The sequence below is a fragment of the Eublepharis macularius genome, chromosome 5, assembly GCF_028583425.1.
Source record: "Eublepharis macularius isolate TG4126 chromosome 5, MPM_Emac_v1.0, whole genome shotgun sequence".
Taxonomy (NCBI): Eukaryota; Metazoa; Chordata; class Lepidosauria; order Squamata; family Eublepharidae; genus Eublepharis; species Eublepharis macularius.
In genome coordinates this window covers 167,806,652-167,830,332 of record NC_072794.1, presented here as the reverse complement: position 1 = coordinate 167,830,332, position 23,681 = coordinate 167,806,652, and the positions used below count along the sequence as shown (strand labels likewise).

Sequence of the window (23,681 nt, the reverse complement as noted above, 5' to 3'; positions counted from 1 at the left end):
CCTTCAGTCACTATAGCTAGTAGCCACTGATGGACCTCTCCCCCATAAAACCTCCTTTTAAAGCCATCTGTGCTTGTGGTCATTGCTACCTCCACTAGCAGTGAATACCACAGTTTATTTGCTCATTGAGCAAAAGAGGTTTTTTTTTTTTGTCGGTCCTGCATCTGTCCCAACGACATCATTGGGTGCCCCTGAGTTTTAGTAGTTTGGGACAGGGAGAAAAATCATTCTCTATTCACTTTTTTCATCCTATGCATAACATTATAAATATCTCTTGTCACCCCTTAGCTGCCTTTTTTCTAGACTGAAAGGGCCCAGGCTTGCTAGCTTTTCCTCATAGGAAGTGTGCTCCAACCTCCTCCTCATCTTGGTTACCTTCCTTTGTATTTTTTGCAGCTCTGAAATATCCTTTTTGAGATACAATGACCAGAACTGCACATTTTTGGGTTTCACTTGGGAGGGTGATGATTGAGCAGGAAGAGACCCAAGCAATATATGAAAGCCAGTGTGGTGCAGTACTAAAGAGTATAGGCCTAGGACCTGGAAGACCAGGTTCAAATGCCTGGAACTCCGCCACGGAAGCTCACTGGCTGGTCTTGGGCCAGTCAAATCTCTCAGCCTAAGAGGCTTCACAGGAAGGGTTGCGATATCCAGTTTTCCCCCGGACAGTTCAGTTTTTTGCTAGACTGTCTCAGGGAAACAAAACTGGAATACTGGATACCTACGCATGCATCCATGGTGCACCTGGGCAGGTGAGCAGGCTGGCCTGCAGCATGCCCAGGGAGTGGACAGCTCACTTACCTGCCCAGCCTGCTGCACAGCATGCACCCCTGCTCGCCCAGCCTGCTGTGTGCCTGGCCTCTTGCACTACAGCAACGACACCACAGAAGCAATGTCATCATGCTGGGGTAGAGAGCGAGCATGTGAAGGAAAGAGAGAAGGGTAAGTATCAGGGCCCCCATCCAGTTAGGGGCGAAGCCATCTGGCGGCCCTACTCACAGGGTTGTTGTTGTAGGAATAAAATGGAGAACGGACCATTGGATACTGACCGTGAAGGGTCCTTCTCCTCTGAGGAAAGGAGGACATCTTGATGGGTGATTCCCACCCTCTAGTCAGGGAGGCAGGAACAAGTTTTCTACTTCTTGTCTTCCTAGTGGGAGTCACCCTTTCTTTCAGTTTCATTCCTGCCTCAACAGGGAGAGCAGCTTCATCCGTGCGCTGCCTTGCCTTTCTACTGTTTTTCTTCCTTTCCTTCGCTTCTGCTTTTCAGAACCTGATTCTTGCCTTGTTTACTCCTTTCTACTCTACCTCCTTGCTATTCTCTTTGTCCCTGCGTGCCTGGTAGAAGGCTTACAGGGGAAGCTTTCTCCTTCCTTCCTTTGGCTGTGGCAGCCATTTCATGGCAAGACAGAATCAGAAGCCCCCCTCCTGGCAACAACCTCAGAGACAGTGGGGCAAACCGCGAGGAAGCTGCAGCTGCGGCCACTCATATCGCGAAGAGACCAGAAGCGCAAAAGGCGCTATTCCTCCCTGGGCAAAGGAAACACGGCAGCCATTTCTGGCCTTGCAAATGAGAGCAACATTGCCCACCAACTGGGAGGCGGCTATGGAGTGGATTTCTCCACATCCCTAAGCCAGTCTAATGGCGTAAGACCCAGTGCGGGGCAGCCAAGCCGGTCTGAGATTCAACAATCATTCGTGCCTTCAGAGCCCATGGCGAACGAAGGAGGGCTACTCATGAGTAATGCGATGGGATCGGGCCTTGTGGTAGTACCTCAGGAATGCCTAAATGTCATTAGACAGATTATTCAAAAAAAGGGGGGGGGGGACAACTGTATGTTGTAAGCCCTTTTGGGTTCGTATTTTTGAGAAGAAAAGGGATATAAACAGACATATATACCATGCTGAAGTACTGGCTTCATTAGTGTGTCCCCCAGCAATAGCGTACCAGGCAAAGGCAGCTGCCATGCTGCTGCTGAAGCATGTGAATGGAAACACAGATAGCTACAGCCAAACATTAATTTTAAAGTCATATATTTTGTATTGACAAATACAAGATTACACAAGTATCACCAGATAACTGTTGGCCCTTATTCCATGCAGTAATCTGAATAAGATGCAAATAGGTGTTTAAATTTCTCCTAAAATTACAAATAGTTCCATGAACTTTTTAAAGAGTAATAAACAATAAATAGCCTGTACATCAGTAATGCATCTGGGATGAGTAAAAATTCTTTCTAGGTCAGCAGTATTTCAGACACTTCAAGTTATTTTGTGACACACAGGCATACATGAGCAGAGAGGCAGGGAAAGGCTCTTATAGTTTTCTGAATGACAATTATTAAAAAGCACCATTTAGAAATATATGCCATTCTATGCAAAGTGTCTCTCTGCATGCCACATTTCATGAATATCTGTCTCCTTCCCTTGTTGACCAGGGTACACTGAAGATCTATTGACAGTGCTCTAGTCAAGGCAAGATGTGTTGCTTAGAGTTCATAAGGAAGGCTTTAAGAGAATGTGTCTCTTTCTTAACTTTCCAGTCATTTTCAGGCAATGCAAAATCTTGGCTACATGAAAGGCAGAGGGTGGTTGAGAAAGAATTGGAATGAGCAAAGTTGAAGGATGGTTCTAACTCTTCTGCTTCCCTACTATACACATGCCCAAACCAAACTGATCAGCTTTTACTTAGGGTACACCAGCACAGAGAATTCTATATTCACATTGTAAAAAAATACAGAGACATTAAAAAATAAAATTCTTACTTGCTTCTCGACTACTGAATGGCCAGCCTGAGGCAGAAAGGAAAGATGGCACTGGAGAGCTTGTCCTGTCATCAGTTCCCAGTTGCGGTGTAATATGCCGCACAGTATCCTTATTTTTCCTGTTCTTTCTGCGCCCTGTAGGCTGCCATCCATCTGCTGCACCTTGTTCCGAGAACGAATTCTGTATCGCGTCTTTAGCAGGCTCATTCCCTCCATAATGAGATGGAGAGATCTGTTCTTCCTTGATACGCAAGGAGCTGTAGCTCATATCACTGGGCCAAAGGGAGTGGGATGAAATGTCATCATGATTATCTGTTTTTGGTTCTTGATCCTCTTTCCCATACGCACTTCCTCCTTCATGGCAGCTAGCAATGGCTGAATCACCAGAGGAGTTGGCCGGACTTGTCCGCCGAGCTAGCCAGGGAGATATGCTCCTGCCAGCTACCACTGCCGAAATCAAAGCGTCAGTGCTACTACCGGAAGCAGCCCCAAGTTCATAGTCTATAAGATCATCCGACGCATCAGACTTGATGCTAATATCGAGAGCAGCCTTTATGAAGTTGTGACAAGCTTGAACAATATCAGTCATCTGGAGATAGCTAGCAGCTGACATCACCTCAATTACATTCCTGCTAGTCAATGCAAGGTGTGCCGAGTACATAAAGTCAATGATTGCTTTAAAACCCTGCGCTGTCACGATATCTAAATGAGTGACTGTGGCTTGGTCAGAAGTCTTCTGTACCTGGCAGTACAGGGTCTTGAAGTAGCGGCTGCTCCCGAGGAGGATGTTTTTATGAGCCTTGAAAATCTTTCCCTCCACTATAATGCAAACATCACAGAGGATGCCGTGCTGCCTCTGCTCATTGAGCTCTTGAAGAAGATGACGGTAGTGGGAGGCAATCTCCATGTCTTCTTTTCTATTATTCATTTATGACAATTGGTGCTACCACTTCCACACGCTCTGAGGAGGAAACAGAGACGTTACCATATTATGTGGAATACTAACAGGCCAATGTACAGATGTAAGCCATAAAACATTCTAAAAAGGCATTTAATTGTCTTTCCCAAAGTTGGAGTTTCTCCAAAGACAATGCATATGTATAGTTATTTTATTGTGCCGCTGTGCATATGTGTGTTTATATATGTATTTTAATTTTTGGACATTTTATAATTTATAGTTTTAAACTGTATGAATTATTTGCTGTAATTTTAAATTTGTGTGCAAATTGTAATCTGCCCTGAGCCTGCTGGCGTGGGGAGGGCGGAATATAAATCTAATAAATTAAATTAATATTGTCAGGACAGTGTGTTCATTCCTTATGTCATATACCCCTCACTGATAACTGAGAGGACAATCCACATGGAATATTGAATTTGGCTCATGAGTATGCAATAGTTTGTCAAAAAAGCAAATACTGCAGTGCTCATTAATAGATCATTACTTCTGAATCTTTCTCCTAGATGTACTTGGAATATATATCATACATAGAAATTATTATTAAAACTGAATTTACTAGTAATTAACTCAGATCTGCACATTTAAAGTTTTTTTCTTGATAAAATCTAGAATATTAGTTTTGGATATTACCAAAAAAATTCTGAAAAGAAGCTGGAAATTTATAATCAAAGAGAGCTTAACGTCAAATCCAGATAGCACTTAAATTACATTTGTAGATGCAACACACTACAAAATATTCTATAGTAACAGTTTCCCAGGAAAGAAATGATCCCCAGATTGCATGGAAGAAGTCTATGTCCTAAGAGACCAACCCTGAATTCACTTCGACCTCAATTAGTGAACACACTGAACATGTGATTTAAGAGGTGAGTTGGGAGTTCATAGAGAGTTAAGAGTTAGCAACTCTGAAAACAATTGCCTATTTCCCAACAACTGCAGGGCTACTGTTCACTGTATTTAACAAAAGGGACGCCACTAAAAGCAATTATACACATTATCAAATGCAACATATGCAAGGGGAAAGCTGCCCAGGTGGTCTAACACAGTCACAATTGAGAGGATTAGTTAAAGAGTCAAATATCCCCAGAATGCTGGGAATAGTGAGTGGGAACTAATTCAGGACCATGACAAATAGAAGCTCAGCCAGAACAACAGTTCATGAAGATGCCGAAAGAGGTCTGTATGCAACCATGTGTACACAAAAGTGTACACAACTCCAGTGGCAGGCTGTCCATTAATGCCATAGAGGTAAGTCTAGGGTTGCCAGCCTCCAGGTAGTGGCTGGAGATCTCCCGGAATTACCACTGGTCTCCAGGCCACAGAGATCAGTTCACCTGGGCCGAATCCACACGTCTCAAGTTTGCCGCTTTCTCACCGCCGTTTATGCGCTTCTCAGAGGGCTGTTCACATACTCTTACCTCAATCCCGCCATTCTTTCGCATCTGTTGTGTTGTGCCTCAGATGAGTTTGGCGCACTTTCTAACACTTCTCTTGTGCAGTTCTCACAATGGATGTGAACAAATAGAAGTGGTTCACAAAGAGACCGCCCCCTTTTAACCACCCCCACTTCCTTGTTTATAGCTTTTTCCGGAATACCATCCCTCTTTGCTGTGCAATTATTATGGTTTCTAACTCTGTCCGCGGCATGCCTGGCCCCCCGTTCCTTTAAAAAAAATAAATAAAAGTGGGCATTCCTAGCGCAATTGCGCAATCCCGTCCATCAATATCACCCTGAAGAGGGGCACTCAAAAATGCCCAGGGAGACATTGGGGGGGGGGTGTCATTTTCATTTGTGTCATTTTTTACTGCCAGAGGACTGCTTAGGTAATATCCCTGGCTGCCAAAGTTGACTCTTTTTTTAAAAAAAGAAATGTTGAAATTACCATTATAGCGATAATCCACTATTCTACATTAACATTTTAGCGTTAAATAAGTAGTCTGTGCTAAGTGGCCAGCACCAACCTCCCGCAATCTTTCCCAGTGACCCATTGTTCTCTCCTGGGGCTCTATGACTATCAGAAAACACTGCTTCTCTTGGCCTGAGTGTGTGATGCTTCGTTGTGTGGTTTATCACTGAAAGGGGTATGTGGCTTCACCATAGCAATTTAGTCAAAAATCGCTATAGCAGAAATCTAGTATAAAATAAACCTGTCCCCTAATGCACGATTCTCCAAGGGTTGTGGACAACGTAGAGCGCAATGCTGCTGCAGTAAGAGAGGGGATATGAACACAGACTGGGACAGTGCGGGATAGAATCCAGCGCGATTATTGCGTATGAAAAGTGGGAGGTAGGGAAGTGTGGATTCGGCCCTGGAGAAAATGGCTACTGTGGGAGGTGGACTCTATGGAATTATGCCATGCCAAGGTCTTTTCCCTCCCCAAACCCCACTTTCTCCAGGTTTATCAAGGTTTCACCCCCCAGATCTTCAGGAATTTCCCAATTTGCAACTGGCAACCCTAGGTAAGTCCCATTGAGCCTGGGGGCTGCCCGCTACACAGGAGCTGCACTGCCTAGGCCAGCCCCTCAGCAGTCCTTGCCACCATCCAGCATGGCACTTTTCCTGTACTATTTTGCCTTTCCAGTCCACCCTTTGTCTTTTTACACGCCTCTCCATTCTGGCAGTCCCTTCCAAACAACAGAAAGATTTATCTACCTACCAGTGGACCTTTCTTACCAGCACTAAAGGCAGATCACAACATTTAAAAAAACAGTATCAGACAGCACGGACATCCCATAAACACTGCAACAGTAACAGGAGTAACGAGTTGAACAAAAACTGTTTAAGGCAAGACACACCATAATACAGAAAATGGATTACAAAGGTAGAAGACAACACAGTAAATGCAAGGTGATGCATACAATAAACACTCCAATAGTCGACGCCCTTAGAAAAGCATCCTCCTGAGCTGTTCCAGTATCCAGTTCTAATCTCAGATGAGTGAAGCTCATGTGGCGGAGCATAGTAGAAGAGGTAGTCCTGCAGGCCTGTGGGTCCAAGGCCATGAAGGGCTTTGTAGATGATGCCCAGTACTTTGAACTGAACCCAGTACCTAATGGGTAACCAACGAAGTGACTGCAGAATTGTTGTGATATGCATGATCCATCTAGCTCCGAAAAGCAATAGTTCTTGAGGTCACAGGACCACATGAAGAAATAACTGCATGTATCAGAGCGCTTCAAGGAGATGAAAGAGACTGAAATTGCCCCCTCCTGTCTCTTTTGTCAATGGCACTTGAGGAAGATACAGAAGGAGCGATTTCATTCCCTTCCCAATTCTTCTTCACGGCTATCACAATTCCTGGAATTCTCTCTCTGAGACAGAAAGGGACTGCAGGAACAAAGAAGAATGTGGGAAAATCAGTATCCTATGCATGTAGTATTGAATACTGGCTACAGCAAAATGAAACAAGGATATTTTTTAAAGTAAGGATGCAGATCTTGCTCGAACATGCCCAAAAAGAAGCACAAACTCTGGCAAAATAAATATAAACTGACAATAAAGCTGGTGAGGAAACGACGTGAGAAAAATCTTTAAACCCATGAAAAGCAGGGTGATCAGCTATGGAGATGACAAAGGCATGAATGGATTGCTCAAAGAGTACAGGGAAATTGCAGAAATACTGTGGTGTTTGTCTTCACCACAGAAGATACTGGTTCTCCAGATGCCCTTCCTCCTAAAAGCTGTCCATGTCCAACACAGATGACCAAATATGCTGCAACTTATTCCTGAAATCAGCCTTCTTATCAGAATGTTATAAAGTAGCCAATTCCTTAAAACAAAAAGGAGGAGGGGAGGGGCAAAGACATTACAAGTCAGTTAGCCTAATGTCTATTCAAGGAAAATTGGCAGAAAGCAGTACTGAAAACAGAATGGTTGCTTATAAAAGAACAAGCCTTACTGAAGAAGAGCCAGCATGGCTTTTGCAGAAAAGAAACCCCCGTCTTGCCAATCTTCTTCATACAATAAACAATTAATTTACGAATTCATTTCCGCAAAGGTGTGGTGATGGTCAATAGCTGTATAACTTGTAAAAAGGCAATTTACCAATTCATGGAGGATAGGCCTATCAACAACTATTAGCCATGACGGCTAAATAGAACTGCTATCTTTAAAGGCAGAGGCCACTGACTACCAAGTGCTGGAAGAGAACAAGGAGTGAAGGGGTTATTGCCTTCATGCCCTGCCTGGAGCTTTATAGAAGCATCTGGTTGGCCACTGTGGGACCAGATAGAACCTTGGTCTGCCCCTGCAGGATTCTTATATTGTTAAATTCTCTGGATAGCCACGATCAGCTTCAATGGGCAGCCTTTCTAGCACAGCTTTACTGTTGAACTCAAGAATGAGCTACTGAGCTTTCCTGCACCACCCTTCAGTATGATCCCACTGATGGGCCAGCATCAAAAGCACAGCAATCACTCGTCCTCTATCTCCTGCCTTTTAGACTGCCAGCAGGTGGGGGTAGGGGCCTCTGTATTTTTCAAGTTGTGAAATACCTGGCTGCAGATACCACCACCCAACAGTGTACAAAAACGTATTGCTAAAAGCCTCCTCCACAGTTAAGCTAATTTCCGTGCAAGGAAATCATTAACACACACTACTAACAGCTCTTTTGCATAGGTGTATACTGTACCTGTTCATAATAATAGTAAACATACAAACCAGCATATTATTGGCAAGTTTCTCATACTTTATCACAGATGTGAATGTAGTTTAGTAGCCTCCACAAATAACAGCTTTATGATCTAATTTATTTTTCTATTACACCGCCATGAGTTACGCTTGCTATTAATTCAGCTTCCATCAGGAGTGCAGTGTCCTTCCAATGTCTTCCGATAATTCTTTGTTGACATTAGGCTCATTATCTCAGCTTCTCTCTCCTCCCCTTTTCCTGGATATTGTTACTTAGAAACTCAAAGTCAGCTAATCACACAATGCAATCATTTCCCTTCCCTCCATGTTCACCTGTCTTGGAATCACATCAGGCCCATATCTGGCAGGCATAAGAAAATATCTCTTAGCTGAGCTAAAACATTGAGAGGAAGCTCCATCTCATGGCATTCACATGGTTGCTTCTTCAGATGTCTAATCCATGTTTAGATTTACTTAAACCCTTTGTAATCACAAAGATCTGTTAAAGCTTTGATGTTTAGTCAACCCACAACAACAAAACAGACAGAGTAGTTGTGATTGTGAATCTTTTTCGTCTTTCACCAGCAGCTTCTTCAGTCTTCCAAGAACCTGCTGTTCAGTCACAACAGCCGAACGGACAAAATGCCACGGGTCCCAAGGGCAGGTGGTGGTGGTCTGTATAAAGGAAAAATCGGATGACGTCTCCCCTGCTTCTGTCACATACTTCTGGAACCTTTTGGTTACAGTGGACCATGTTTTCTTATTGAGATGCCTGGAGACAGAAGTAGGTACCAGATGATGTGCTCTGGATTGGTTTAAATCATTCTGTACAGTTGGAGAACAGCTGGGATTTGCCCTATGAGGTTCCACTGGGTGCAATCTTATCCCCCATGCTATTCAATCTCAATGTAACGTTCTTAGGAAAAATCATTCTTAGTTTTAGAACTGGATGTCATCCATATGTTGATAACATCCAGCTCTATCCAAATCTTGTGCTAATACAGTAGAAGTTTTGAGCCACTGCTGACTGTGGTGGTTAAATGGCTAACAGTGAACAAATTGCAACTGAATCTCGACAAGATGAAGGTAATACTGGTTGGAAAGCCTGAAGTCTTGAAGGGCATTGTGCTTCCCAACTTTGACAGAGTTCAGCTGACCCTTGTTGATTCAGTTGAGAGTCTAGGGGTTACACTGGACCCAGCGTTTCTCCTAAAAAGCAAGTTAATACAGCTGCAAAAATGCTTTCCAACTCTGTGTAGCCTGGAAGATGGTCCTCTAACCAGGCTTAGCCAATGTGGCCACCAGGATCCACGCTATAGTAACATCAAGACTAGACTATGGTAATGCAGTCTACAAAGGTCTGCCCTTGAAGTCAACTCGGAGACTACAGTTGGTACAAAATGCTGCAGTTAGCTACTACCAGAAGCTAGGTGGTGCGTATATATTACACCCACTTGACAGTCCTTCCACTGTCCCCACCAGTTACCGTGCTCAGTTCCTGGCCTTGGACCTTCATATCTGCAGGACCTCCTATTCCCCCATTCCTCACCATGACAGCTTCGGTCATCTGAACAGGGTCTTCTACAGTTACCACCCTGCAAATGGCTGAGAATAACAACTGCCCATAAACATGCATTCTCTTCGAGGCCCCCATCTTATGGAATGGCCTGCCTGAGAAGTTCAGGAAGCCCTCTGCACTTCTGGCATTTTGCAAACTACATAAAACAGAATTATAAAGGGAACATGACTATACTATGACACAATGGTTCAAGAAGATGATTTAATAAAGGAAACAGGACTGTGAGCTACATTACTATGTATAGTATATAACTATTTGCCATATGTATTATCATGCTCTCACAACACTTACTACTTACATAATTCCATCTTTTGGCATTGTTAATGTATCCCATCTAATACTTACGCTTTGTTTTCAGATTTCTGTAATCCTAGTCTTATTACGTAGCTCATCAGATGTCCTTTTCTACTGACTGCACTGACTTACATTGTGTAATCTGCCTTCTGTCTCAATGAGAAGGCAGATGATAAATACCATAAAAATAAATAAAATGAATCAGAGTATGTTTTTTTGCGCTAAAAACCAAAACACTGCAAGCAAGTAGCTCAGAAATACTTTACCTAATCGATAATTTACATTATACGTTTATGAGATTATGTATCTCCAGAACGTCCCAACTATAAAGCTCCACTCATCTGAGAAAAGCCTTCTGAAGGTTCCTCCCTGAAAATGGGTTAGATCAGTAACTACCTCTTCATGCACAATCCCTGTAGTGGCTCCTACCTTTTTGGACCGTCTGCCTGAGGAAGGGAGGAAAGACCCCGTGCTTCCATCATTCTGCAAAATGGGCAATACAGAGATGTTCATGAAAGCATTCTTATGATGAAATCAGAACTGTATTAAGATGGAACAGCCCAGAAAAACACCTTCAAATCGGAATGGGTCTGTAGCCATTGCAATGATTGCTGTAGGCAGGGCTCAAGAGGGAAGGCACAGGAACGCAGTTCCGGCAGTTCCCCAAAGAGGTCACATGGCAGGTGGCCCCACCCACCTGACTCTCAGCCATTTTGGGCCCCTTTCGGCCTGGATTGGGGCCAAAACAGCCTGGATCGGGCCTCTGACGAGTGGTGGATCACTCTCCTGCTCATCAGTGGCCTGATCCTGACCATTTTGGGCCCCTTTCAGCCATTTTCTGCCCCCTTTTGCCATTTTGGGCCCAATTTTGGCCCTGAATGGCCAGGATTGGGTCCAAAACAGCCAGAATAGGTGACGTCAGGGGGCGTGCCATATGCAAATCAGTTATACTAATGACACACTTCCAGGGATGGCAAGAGGTGTGAGTTCCTCCAGCTCTTTTTCTACAAAATGACCCCTGGCTGTAGGTATCTTCTATTATCGTAAGTACTATCTGGTTTTTATTGCATTGTATTATACCTTGTAATTTAACATTTTGCATTGTTCACACATTATGTTTGCCTTAGGCCATTTCCTGTTCTCATTGTCATTCACTTTGTCTTTGAATTGTTGTATTCGTAATCCTAATGCATTGTTCACTGGACGTTGTATGCTACATGGTTACATTTTGTTTTGCCTTTTATTACTCTGTAATCTGCCTTCAGTCTCAGTGAGAAAGGCGGCTGTAAATAAACTAAATAAATAAATATGTCTTGCTACTTTTGTACTATGTATGCCTATGTTGGCTAAAACAGGTTCATGGAGTAAAAATTGCAAATGAGCTGCCTACCAAAGTTGTATGTATATTAACTCTGAACTTTTAAAATATACTTTATCTATGGTTGCCAGCTCTAAACTGGGAAATTCCTGGAGATTTAGGGGTGCAGCCTGCAGAGGGTGGTGTTTGAGTAAGAAAGGGAACTCAACAGCCTATAATGCCATAGAGAGCACCCTCCACAGCAGCCATTTTCTCCAGGGGAAATCAGTAGTAATCCTGGGAGATCTCCAGGCTCCACATGGAGGTTGGTAACTCCAACTTTATCATGTGACAATGCAAAAATTATTATTACTGATCATGGGATTATTGAAATGCAAGTGTTGATTTAAAAATGCAAGTCCTCTTTCTTCCCTCTGAGCTTTCCTTAATATTGGTAAACAGCTGTGACTCTGCCTCAGAGTAACTTGAGGAATCATCCCATGGGTATTCACCAAATGGACTATGGGAGATATATTTTAAAATCTGTTTTTTAAAAAAAGTATTAACAAAAACTGCAAATGGCAGGCACCACTTTAAAGGAGATATTTCTCCTTTTCTCTGAAAGTTTGAGGACCTTGAAGATGTACTTGCATCATTTTTATTTATTTTACTTCCTTTATACTCTGCCTTTGTCCACAGTGGAGACCCAAAGCAGCTTGCATCATTCTCCTCTCCTTGATTTTTCCCTCACAACCACCTTATGAAGTCGGTTAGGCTGAGAGTGTGTGACTCTCAGCAAGCTTCCATGGGGATCCTAACCCGTCACTCTAGCCACTACATCACACTGGCTCTCTTGCCAAGTGCTTGGCTCTTAGCTCTCTAGCCCTGGGGTCTACCATCATGAATCCACTTCAGGCAGAGCCATACTGGAGTCCTCCCCCTCCCACACACACATTCTGACACTAACCACTATACTGCTTGAAGCGCTGGAATTCTTTCCACTTTGATTTTCAATCCAAAGGTATTTTAAAAATGCATTTTATCTATCTTACAGTGAAAAGGGAACGGTAGTTCAAAGGAAGTAAACCACCCCTCTTTTGCACAGCAACTAGAGAAAGACCACTGATTGTCACACAAAGCAGAACCTGTCATATTCTGCTAAACTGTTTTTAAGGATGTCTACATAAGAACACTAAATAAAAGGCGAAAGTGCTTTTAGCAGAAGTCCCTAAAGTCCAGTAAAACAGTAGAGAGGTCGAAGAAGAATGCTCGAACAGGAGTTCTGTGTTCCATGAGGCAGTATTACTGATTTTTGTTGGCTGAACATTCATCAATGGAGTCTCTTTTTTTGTGAAACTGGAAGTAGGGCTACGCCTACCATCATTTGACTTCTGAATGAGGACGACACATAGCAAGGCAGCTAAGGTTGCCAACTCAAACGTGAGAAATTCCTGGAGTTTTGGGGGTGTTGACTGTGGAGGAGGGAATTTGGGAAGGGATCTCACCCCCAAACCTATGGCATACCATAGCATTTGCATTCTAAAGCTGTCACTTTCTCCAGGGGAACTGATCTCTGTAGTTTGGAGATCAGTTGTAATTCTGGGAGAACTCCAGTCCCCGCCTGGAGGTGAGCCATCCTAAATGTATCACTTCCCTGACATTCTCTCAATACTTCCCTTTGCTTATTTTCAGATGAGCTGTCTAACTCTCCTTCAACCTATGCCAAAACACACTGATCTCTCCATACTTCCCGAACTGAGTCATACTGGTTTGTACAAAAGAACAACCTTAACGACACCCACAGCGCAGGTTAAAGTCAAGGACAAAAGAGTCAGTCAAATATGTTATGAGCACCAGTGCCTTACACAGAACTGAAAAGATGCAGTAACAGAGATCTGCAGTTATACCTGCATGGAGTAATATCAGGACTTGAAAAACCAATTGCCGATGGCAGTACGCCTTCCCAAGCAAGCACTATCAGCTTCTACAAGATAAATTTATGTTCTAGTTCTTACCATTTTCCCAGTTCTAACTCTTAAGTGCAAAGAAAACTAAGGATTTCTCAGACACCTAGGTCAACAGAGCATCAGCCTAAAAAAACACAAGCTTTTGACAACAAGCCGCTTGGTGTTATTCACATGGACAAAGAGAGGGGGGAACTTCTGTGACCCTACAGCAATGCTTTATTCCATGGCTAATTTTTGACAGTATATCAACTGCATCGGTGAATGAAGCCTTTGAAAATATGTGTGTGAGTGTGCCATAAAAAGGTAGTATTTTAAATGGAAAACATTACAATGGTACAACTCAGATGTCCGAAAATGGTTCATGCTGATTTCTTATACAGTGGAGAGAAAGGGGGCAATTTAAAGCACAGCATGGGTAGACATGGAACGGGATACTGAACCTTCCCCTACCGACTTCCATCTGAAACAGCTCCTCTCTAGTCATCTCATCTCTCTCCGCTTAGAGTTACTTCTTATGTTAAAGCCATTCTGTGAGCAAAATGGCTAGGGAGAAGCTGTGCGGGCGTGGGGGGAGCACAGGCAGGGAAGCATTTAGCATTCATTCCTAGGATTGAGTATCCAACTGGTCAGAGGGGATTTGCTCAACTGACAAGGCGAATATTTTTAAACCTTTACTAGAACTGGAAAAGGGGATAATGATCAACACATTTCACACTTAAGTTAACTATAAAACTAAATTAAGTGTCAGGTATTGTGGAACAATTAAATTTACTCTAAAAATGTAAATAGGTTATAAACATTAGGACAGCAGGATTTGAGTCCAGTGGCATGTTAGAGACCAACAACTTTTTCAAGGTAGCAGCTTTCAAGAGTCAAAGCTCCCTTCTTCTGATACCAAGGGAGCCTTGATGCTTGAAAGCTTATACCCGGAAAATCTTATTGGTCTCTAAGGTACTACTAGACTCATATCCCGCTGTTCTACTGCAGACCAATATGGTTACCATTATTGTTTTATTGTTTTTTTCCCTAGAGCACCTGGGCCAGCCTAGAATTACTTTAAAAACAGTAACACAGAAATAAAATAAAGTAATAGCAATGACTGACCTAGGTAGCCCAAGAGAGCCTGATCTCATCAGATCTTAGAAGCTAAGCAGGGTCAGCCTTGGTTAGGAATTGGCTGGGAGACCTCCAACAAAGACCAGGGTTTCAGAACTAGGCAATGGCAGGCCACCTCTGTTAGTCTCTTGCCATGAAAACCCCACTAGGGGTCGCCATAAGTCAGCTATGACTTGAGGGCAGGATTTCATTTCACCAGCAATGACAAAAACCGGACAGGTTTATCTGAAGGTACCTGCAGTTGTTGCAGTGTCCAGCGGGAGAAGCCTTGCTATGCTGCTAGGCTACTACAGGGCTATGACGACAAGCACAATGAAATAAAAATAAGATACTATCTACGTAGTGGCATTTGCAGCTTCATGAAATATGTATTAATATCCCACTGTGGTTAAATAGGTGTTTAAATGACAATATCTGACCAGTTTGACTAGCATTATGACTTTGTTAGCAACTTTCTGTGCACAAATCATGCCATAATAACCTCTTCCAGATAGATAGCTGTATCTGCCAAATGACGCACAAGAGGCCCAGGTGGGAATACAACCCCCATCCTGCAATTCCCATTGGACAGAGCAACAGAGTGACAAAATAACTGACGACTGGAGTTACACACATCCCCCAGATATCAATTTAAAGAATTTCAATCAAGATGACCTAGGCTTACTAAACCTTTACTGCAAATTGCAATTAAATTTAATCAAGGATGCTAGACTACTTATTTTAGTGGTATATACACCACTAAAGAACCACTTTAAGAACACAATTACAGTCAGAGCCAACCTTCTCCCCAACTAAGCAAAGTATACAGTCTGCTTTTAGCCTGAAGACCATTTTATGAGAATTTCCCCCCCAAATAAGCGAAGTATACAGTCTGCTTTTAGCCTGAAGACCATTTTATGAGAATCATTTTGAGTTGCTAGATGGTTTATGTTGATTTGAACACCATTATGTTTTTAATAGTTTTTTCATTTTAAAGATTTTCACGGTTTATATTTTTATCATGCTTTACTTTGTAAGCAAGTCTCTAGAGGGGTGGTGTATACATTTTCTAAAAGGATAAAAATAAATAAATGAAAGACTTCTTCCTTTTGCCTGCCCTGAACGTCTTGCTAATCGATGTACTGAATGACTACAAGATTGACAGTAACAATAAGAAAAATTCTCCCTAGCCATTCTCTCTACACCATTTATAAAATTAAATAAGGTTTCAGCATATTGCCTTTTAGCTGCCTTTTTAAAATAAAAGATTAAAAGGCCCAAACACATTAGCCTTTCCTCATATTTTATGTGTTTTTATTTTATATTATTTATAGTCTGCCTTTCTCACTGAGGCTCAAGGCCAATTACATAGTGCATGGATGAGACATCCAACGAGCAATGTAATAAGATTAGGGCTATGGAAATTAAAACCAAGTAAAACTTAAAACAAAATGAAACAAAGCATAAGTTTTAACATGGCAGATTAAACAATATAACAATTCTCTGACCTCTTCTAATCATTTTGATTATTCTTTTCTATGTCATTCCCACTGCCATACTATTTGTTTTGAGATGGGAATGAACAGAACAGTACTCTAAATGAAGCCATGCCAAAGATTTATACAAAGGCATTATGATACGGGCCATAAATTCCTTTCCCAATAACCACCGGCATAGAATCTATCTTGTTCAGTGCCACTGGACACAAAGTTGAAGTTTTCATTGCTTCTACCAAAACCCCCAACATCTCTTCCCAGAAGACATATTGTCAGTCACCCTCCCTTAAAAAAAAATCTGAAGAAATTTTGCCCCCTTATGCACCATTTTACATTTTCCTTAGCTGAATCTCATTTTCTGTTTGATTGCCCAATCACCCAATTTGGAGAGTGATTTTGGAGCGCTGGGGTATGCTGAGGGTCTCAGCAACCTAAATAATGTGATGTATTCGGGAAACTTGGCTACCTCACTGGACTGTACTCTAAATCATCTAATTATCCCCTTTCTTTCTGCACACCATAATGTTCTCTACACAGAGAGTCTCTCAACAATCCCCTCTCATCAGTTACCCAGTGTAGATTTTCTTTTACTACCACATAGATTTCCACACTCCTAGCTCTAACATCCCTGGAGATTTGAAGGCCAGGCAAAATACCCAGAAATAATGGGGGGAAGTTTTTTTAAAAGTTTTTTTTTTAAAAAAATCAGAACCATTACAATTTGAAAGGGGATATTTAACCACTTTCCTCTGTCATTTTCCCTATCTAGATTACTCCCCCTTGCCCCCAGGTGCTGTTGTGGGGAGGAGAACTGAGGAGTTTACCTAAGACCTTGTAAATAGGCAAGCCTTCAGCTGCTGTTATTTTAAAGATACTACACCTTTCAATCAAATGATCTTGAAGGTAGCTTCTAAGAGATTACAGAAATAATGCTACAGAATCAAAATATCCAAAATTAGCAGAAAAACAGACTTTACATAGTAACAGTCTGTATTCCACCCAATATTTAAGAAAACAAAACACTGTTTACCTGTTCCCCAGGTTTCTGTGCTGTTCCCAGGCCATTTAAAGCCTGAGAGTCACAGCAGTGCTGTGGTCAGAATGCTGAACTTAGACCAAGACCACCCAAGTTTCAATCCCCTCTTAGGCCATGAAGCTCACTGGTTGACCATAGGGCAGTCATTTCCTTTCCGCCTTACTTAACTCACAGGAAAAACTAAGATCACCCCATCTATTTATTCCACTCTGAGCTATTTTCAGTAATGCTGGGGCATAAATGTGAAGAATAAGGTTTCAGTGATCGAAACTCATGATCTCTGTCGTGGGAGCGTGATGGAGAGAAAATGGAGAGAGCAAAAAAGGCACAGAAGCCAACCCCACCAAGGCGGCCAGTCTTCACATTCTGCAACAGCTAAATATGTGTCCCCAAAATATTTCCATTACAGATCATGCTACTGTAGTAACCGAACTTTGAAGGCTGTTTTTCTTCTGAAAGGCAACTCCACCTAGAGAAGGGGAGGGGGTGATTTTGGCACTTTCCACTTCATCACACCATCCTATTTTTGGGGGGGGGAGGGTCCATTCCCTTCTGGGAGCATAAGGGAGAGCATGGCAAACTGCAGTGAGAGGAAGGAGGTCACAAAGTTCCCTTCTGTGAGTGCTCCTGCTCTTATACAATTTAAGATCTAAATCAGCATTATGCATGAATGACCATTGCTATTTCCCAAACTGAAAGATGGATTATAGACATTTATTACTTATAAGAATTCTGGCAACACTCTAGGTTAGTACAGGAACATGACTAACAAGTTTGCTACCTGTGTTTGGACTCAAAACGTAAACTTTCAGAGAAGAATTCCTCCTACCATCACAACCTGAATTTTCAAATGCCGAGAGAAATCCAGGCATGCCCAAGGTTACAAGATGAATGACAACAGGAGACCAAACATATTCAGTAACTGAAGCCAGAAGAACTGCCGCCCATCCTTGTCCTTCTCTACATTGAATTTCAGTTGACTTCAGCAATTCCAGGCCACAGCCAACCACTTCATATAAACGACTGCTACTGGACCAGGATCAGAAGGAAATGATGTACTAGAGAATTACCAGGGCACAGGTGTTGCCTCACTCTGTATCAATATATCCCACCCACTACACTCCCAAGGGGTCTCATATGCCTGCTGATGTAAGACAGAGGCAGCAGTAAGATGGAAAAGACTTCTTCTAAGGAACATTTCAAGAATATAGTCCTCAGGAAACACACACACACACTGATACATCAAAATTTATCAGTACTATAATATGCAACCAGTATTTTCATTGTAGACAACTTGGAACAAAAATTTTATAAAGCAAAACTTTCTTTTCAAAGCCCAATGGAAAAAAATCTACCAGGACCAACAGGAAACAATTTTCCCCTTTGGCTACTAGGCATACACTGTCAACCAGGGCTTTTTTTCAGCTGGAACACAGTGGAACGGAGTTCTGGAACCTCTTGAAAATAGTCACATGGCTGGTGGCCCCGCCCCCTGATCTCCAGACAGAGGGGAGTTTAGATTGTGCGGAGGGCAATTTGAATTCGCCTCTGTCTGGAGATCAGGGGCGGGGCCACCAGCCATGTGACCATTTTCTCTGAGGGCAACCCACTGAGTTCTACCACCTCTTTTCCCAGAAAAAAAGCCCTGCTGTCAACCACCATTACATCGAGCAACACTGTCATACCAAACCCAGAAATCTTTTTAAAAATTGCATTCCTAAGCCACCTAAAGGTTCACAACATAGAATCATAGAGTTGGAAGGATCCTTACAGGCCATTTAGTCCAATGCCCTGCCCAATGCAGGATCAGCCTAAAGCATCTCCAACAAGTATTCGTCCAGCCGCTCCTTGAAGCCTGCCAATGAAGGGGAACCCACCACATCCCTAGGCAGTCAATGTACAATAATAATAATATTAGAAGAGAGAGAAATATTTCACTAAATTGATTTTAAAAATTAGATAATAAAATCCATGAAACCTAGCCACTAAAAGGCAACCAAAAAAGCCTCGCAATGGTATCCTCAAAAGGAGCAGAGTCAATAGTCATGACCAGGATTTTGCTAGGGGTGATCCTATGTGGTGCTGATCCAATGCATTTTACCCACGCACCTTTCTGCAGCTGTATGCAATATATGAATGGAAAACAAGAAATAAGATACAGCTAAACCTCCCTTTCCCCAAGTTCATCCTCTAACATACAGTTACTAAGTACATAAGATGACAGCTGCTGGATCAGACCAGTCATCCATCCTATCTCACCCAGTGGCCAACCAGTTTCTCTGGAGGGGCAGCAACAGGGCACAAAGACTGAGGCCTTCCACTGAAGTTCCCTTCTGGCATTGGTATTCCGAGGTTTACTGCCTCTGAATGTGGAGGTTCCCTTTAATCACCATGGCTAGTAGCCACTGACAGACCTATCTTCCATGGGTCTGTCTAATCCCCTCTTAAATCCAATTTATGCCTGAGGCCATCACTATGTTCACTAGCAGAAAAGTGCACATTTTAATCACTTGAGGAGTAAAGAACTATTGCCTTTTATGTTTATGAATTTACTGCTTATCAACTTCATTGGGTGCCCAAGTTCTAGTATTTTGGGAGAGGAAGAAAAATCTGTCTACTCTCTTTGTGCCTACTTTTATAAACTTTGTGCCAAGTTCCAATGATTCTGCCTATGAAGTAAATAGCAAGTTCATTGCAGATGAAAAAAAATGTAGTACCTTGTGGAAGTAGCCCATATTTATCAGGCTGTTCACCAGGCAAATCCTTTTTGCTGGACAGTTCTTTCCAAACAGTAGATGTGCATAGAAGACAAAGTATACTAATTTACTATTAAATACATGCATATCCATATCTTGATGTTGGAATCTCACATTTCATAAGTAATGTAGGCATCATTAAGCATTAACAAAACCTTAGTTTTTATTATATTTCAAGAAAGTACTCCAAGGGTACCCCAGCAGTTAATTTCTAGCATCATGAGGCACATGTAGGCTATTCACATCTAGTATTTTAACAAAATTTGCACACGGAACATATGAGTTCTCAAACTCAAAGACATGCCTCTTTATGGAAGTCCTGCCTACCTCTAGAGGAAGATGGGACCCTTCTCAAGACCTGTATGCCAGCAGTACCTCAACACAAATATTATCCTCTCTTATGAAGGAAGGCTCACGAAGTGCGGGCCAGCTGAATTTCACTTTGTTTTACTTTTAAAAAGGCATATAAGCTATGTACCTGGTTCTTTCACTTTGCTGATAAAAGAAAGATGTAGAATAAAGGCAGGAAATATTACTTGTCATTTTAACAATTTATTTACTTTTACAAAGTATATCGAACTGTGGATATAGCTACAATACCGTGCATACTTGCATGCAATTAAGCTGAAATTCACTTTAAAGTTTTCATTGCTTATTATTCACATTTGAGAAGGTTTAAGTTTAATTCAACTAACTGACAAACTTGTTGTGTTGCCTTGCCTTAAACTGCCTGACTTAAAGTAAGATACCAGCCACTTGAACGTATAACACCTATTGCCCTAGTTCTATTGTGCAAAGTGTTGAAATTTTCTGGCATAGTTTTCAGAGTAACAGAGTTCAAGAAATTATTAGTGTGAAAGGATAAGCCATCAGAATTTCAGGGAGCCTCTCAAAGATTTAAACTAAGCTCTCTTTATCCTTTTATTTACCAATTAAATTAAAAATATAGCAACAAGGATTATTAGTTCACACTGCAAATGATGAAACTGATGTTATGTCTAGGAGGCAGTTGCTGAAAGGCAAGAAGAACACAGCTGAAAAAGATCCAGAGGAGTTAGCCGTGTTAGTCTGTAGTAGCAAAATCAAAAAGAGTCCAGTAGCCCTCTTCTGTATCTGCCCAGTTTTGATCAGGCATCTGATGAAGAGAACTTGATTCTCGAAAGCTTATGCTACAATAAAATTGGTTAGTCTTAAAGGTGCTACTGGACTCTTTTTGATTTTACAGCTGAAAAAGGAAACCTTGCTTGGGAAACGCAGGCTGCTCCTCAAAATGACTTTGATGCAGGAAGCTAGCAGGGCCCACAAAACAACACAATTTTGTATCAGTCTAAAGATTGGTTACAACAAGTGAAATATTGCCCTGGAAGGCTTTCACAAGGAACTATGAGGCATTTCTTCTCGTCTTCTGAGGATGTCTCCCCCCCACTCCAATATCATGATGGAACCAAAGGGAAAAGAAATCTACAATTAGTAATTCACTCATCTTAATCTCTTATTCCCAGTAAAAAGTATGCCAAGGTTGTTCTAGTAAAGAACTCCAAGGGCTTTTCCCTCTTAATATACCAACTGTGGAAGAATGTAGCCAAATTGTATGGATGCCCTAGAAAATATAAGCCACAGGGGAAATATGGCCCATTTCCTCTCTACTATGAAACACAATCTAAAGGTTAGCTCTTTCAAAGATTGTATTAAAGTTATTGTTTTCTCATTAGACATACATAAATACCGTCCCTTTAAAGGGAACAAACAAAAGTAATTTCACATTGCAAATTGATTGGATCAGTCTCTCAGTTTTACACATGGTTATGCGGAGAAAATAAGATACCACAGCATGAGATGAAGCCATCCTATCACAACGGCAAAGTTAAAATCGCTGTTCTGCCCCCAGGCCCCCCCCCCGCCCAATTACCCATCTTCTGTTTAAGTGGAAACCAACACTATGGTATCAGATTCTTCGTTATTTTCAGGAACTAGCAACACAAGTTCCAGTAAATCAAAACCTGCATATTGTTTTGTACAATGTCTGCCCCAAGAGACATCTCCTTTGTTAACTCCTGGTACACATGACTGATAATTTTCACTACATGTGGAAGTTCTGTGGTTAGCAACAAGCTCTAGCTGAGAACTTGACAAACGCATAAGTGTATTCAACTGCTATTAATTCTGTTCCGTATAGCTGATCAATAAGAGGAAATTGGCTGTCAAATATTAAAGAGTTTCCCTTGATTCTTGCAATTCTACAGCATTTAAAATGAAAGTATTAACAAACAAACAGTAGTTCATAAGCAGTCAAAATGCACTACATCCTATTCTGAGCTTTTGAAAGTTTCTTGCATAAAACTGCAGTTTTGTCTTCTGCGTGCAAGAAAACAGTGCCTCTCTTTCCATTCTTCATGTTCTAGGAGAAATTCTCTTCATACAGAAGTATGGAAACAGCAGGGAACCAGGTGACAAGTTATGAACTTAAATGTTACCAAATACAGTCTGTTTAAAAGCAGCAACTAAACATTTGAACTATTGCAAGTATTATTGCAATTAAAATGCATACAAGAACTTCAGTACAGGTGCCTGCAAGAACGCTGCTAGCAAAATACAGTACCTTATTAGCATATCTTTAAACAATGCTAATAATAATCTTATCTCTGTAATCCACGTCAAATAAATCCCTTGGATTGTGGAACCGGACACACAGAGGAAACTAATTTTGAAGTCTCCTATTAATGCTGCCCTTTGCTTATTACATATTTAAAAGATGTGGGGATTATACAAAAATTTTCAATTGCATTTTTCATTTGTGATTATTTAGCAGAACAGTAAAGAACTATCTTTAAAATGAAGCTTCTACTGGTACAGTCCTGGAAATTTGCTTCATTCCTTATTTGTCAACTGGAATTGAATTATCAGAGTTACTGGCGTTACTTTTGTAAAGCTGACATATCCATTTGCAGACCAAACAAAAAAAAAGGGCAACCTACAATTTACAAACCTCTCCACGCTTTGTTTTAATTTATTTTAAGGAACACCTTTTAAGGCATTACAGCTCTTCCAATAAATTATTCTTGGGCAGAAGCTCAGCTTACCCACTCATTAATCTTCCCTACCTGCAAACAATATTTTCACATCAACTCTTTGACTTGTATCACCATCACCCAGTTTTAGTGGGGAAAAGCACAATTTAGAAGGCTGGGGTTTTTTAAGGGATCTCTGCCCATATTTCAGCCTGTGATTAAAATGGAGGAAAGGCCAAGCGATCTGAGCCTGGCTTTAGGGGGAGACAATAACCCAAAACAGGCCTGGCTTTAAAGAGGCAGAAAGAGAAAACAAGAAGAAGAAACAGACAACATGTTTCCCCAACATTATTACCTCATCCCTTTCTTCCAAGCAGTTTTGAGCCACTCTCTCTTGACAAACTCCTGGTCCAACTTTGTTACAGATGCTTATTTTTAAAAGGCTTTCCCCCTCAAAAAAGTTCTCAAAACGGAATAGAAGGGCTTGTTATTTTGCGAAGTGGAGCTGCTGTTCAAATGCCCCCTTGTCTCCTCTCCACTCCCTTGAGCTGGGTGTTGACGCAGCAGAAATTACCAGCTGGAAAATTCCCCTTTTGGAGGTTAGAGGGAGGGGTAGGGGGGGAAGAGGGAGGAGGAGATAGGGGAGGGGGTGGGAGGGGAGGCAGGGGGGTTAAACCCTGCCAGTCACCGAGCTGTCCCCATCTATCCACCCACCCAGTCCCAAATAAGGCATCATGTCCTGGGGTGAAAGGAGATCAGAGAAGCTCCATGCCCCCAGGACAGAAGGGGGGGGGGTAAT

The 23,681-nt window shown here is 41.9% G+C and overlaps 1 protein-coding gene across 1 annotated transcript in view; it reads right to left on the bottom strand.

The window, feature by feature from the left end:
* The window catches only part of ZBTB46 (zinc finger and BTB domain containing 46), a 96,790-nt gene extending 73,406 nt beyond the window's left edge, over positions 1-23,384 (bottom strand). Inside the window, exons 1-2 of the mRNA XM_054981718.1 lie at positions 23,238-23,384; positions 2,766-3,726 (exon numbers count right to left, since the gene is read on the bottom strand). Of these exons, the coding sequence (XP_054837693.1) occupies positions 2,766-3,693 (928 nt within the window). The 5' untranslated portion in view covers positions 3,694-3,726; positions 23,238-23,384. The remainder of the gene's footprint in view (positions 1-2,765; positions 3,727-23,237) is intronic.
* Between the last annotated feature and the right edge of the window lie 297 nt (positions 23,385-23,681).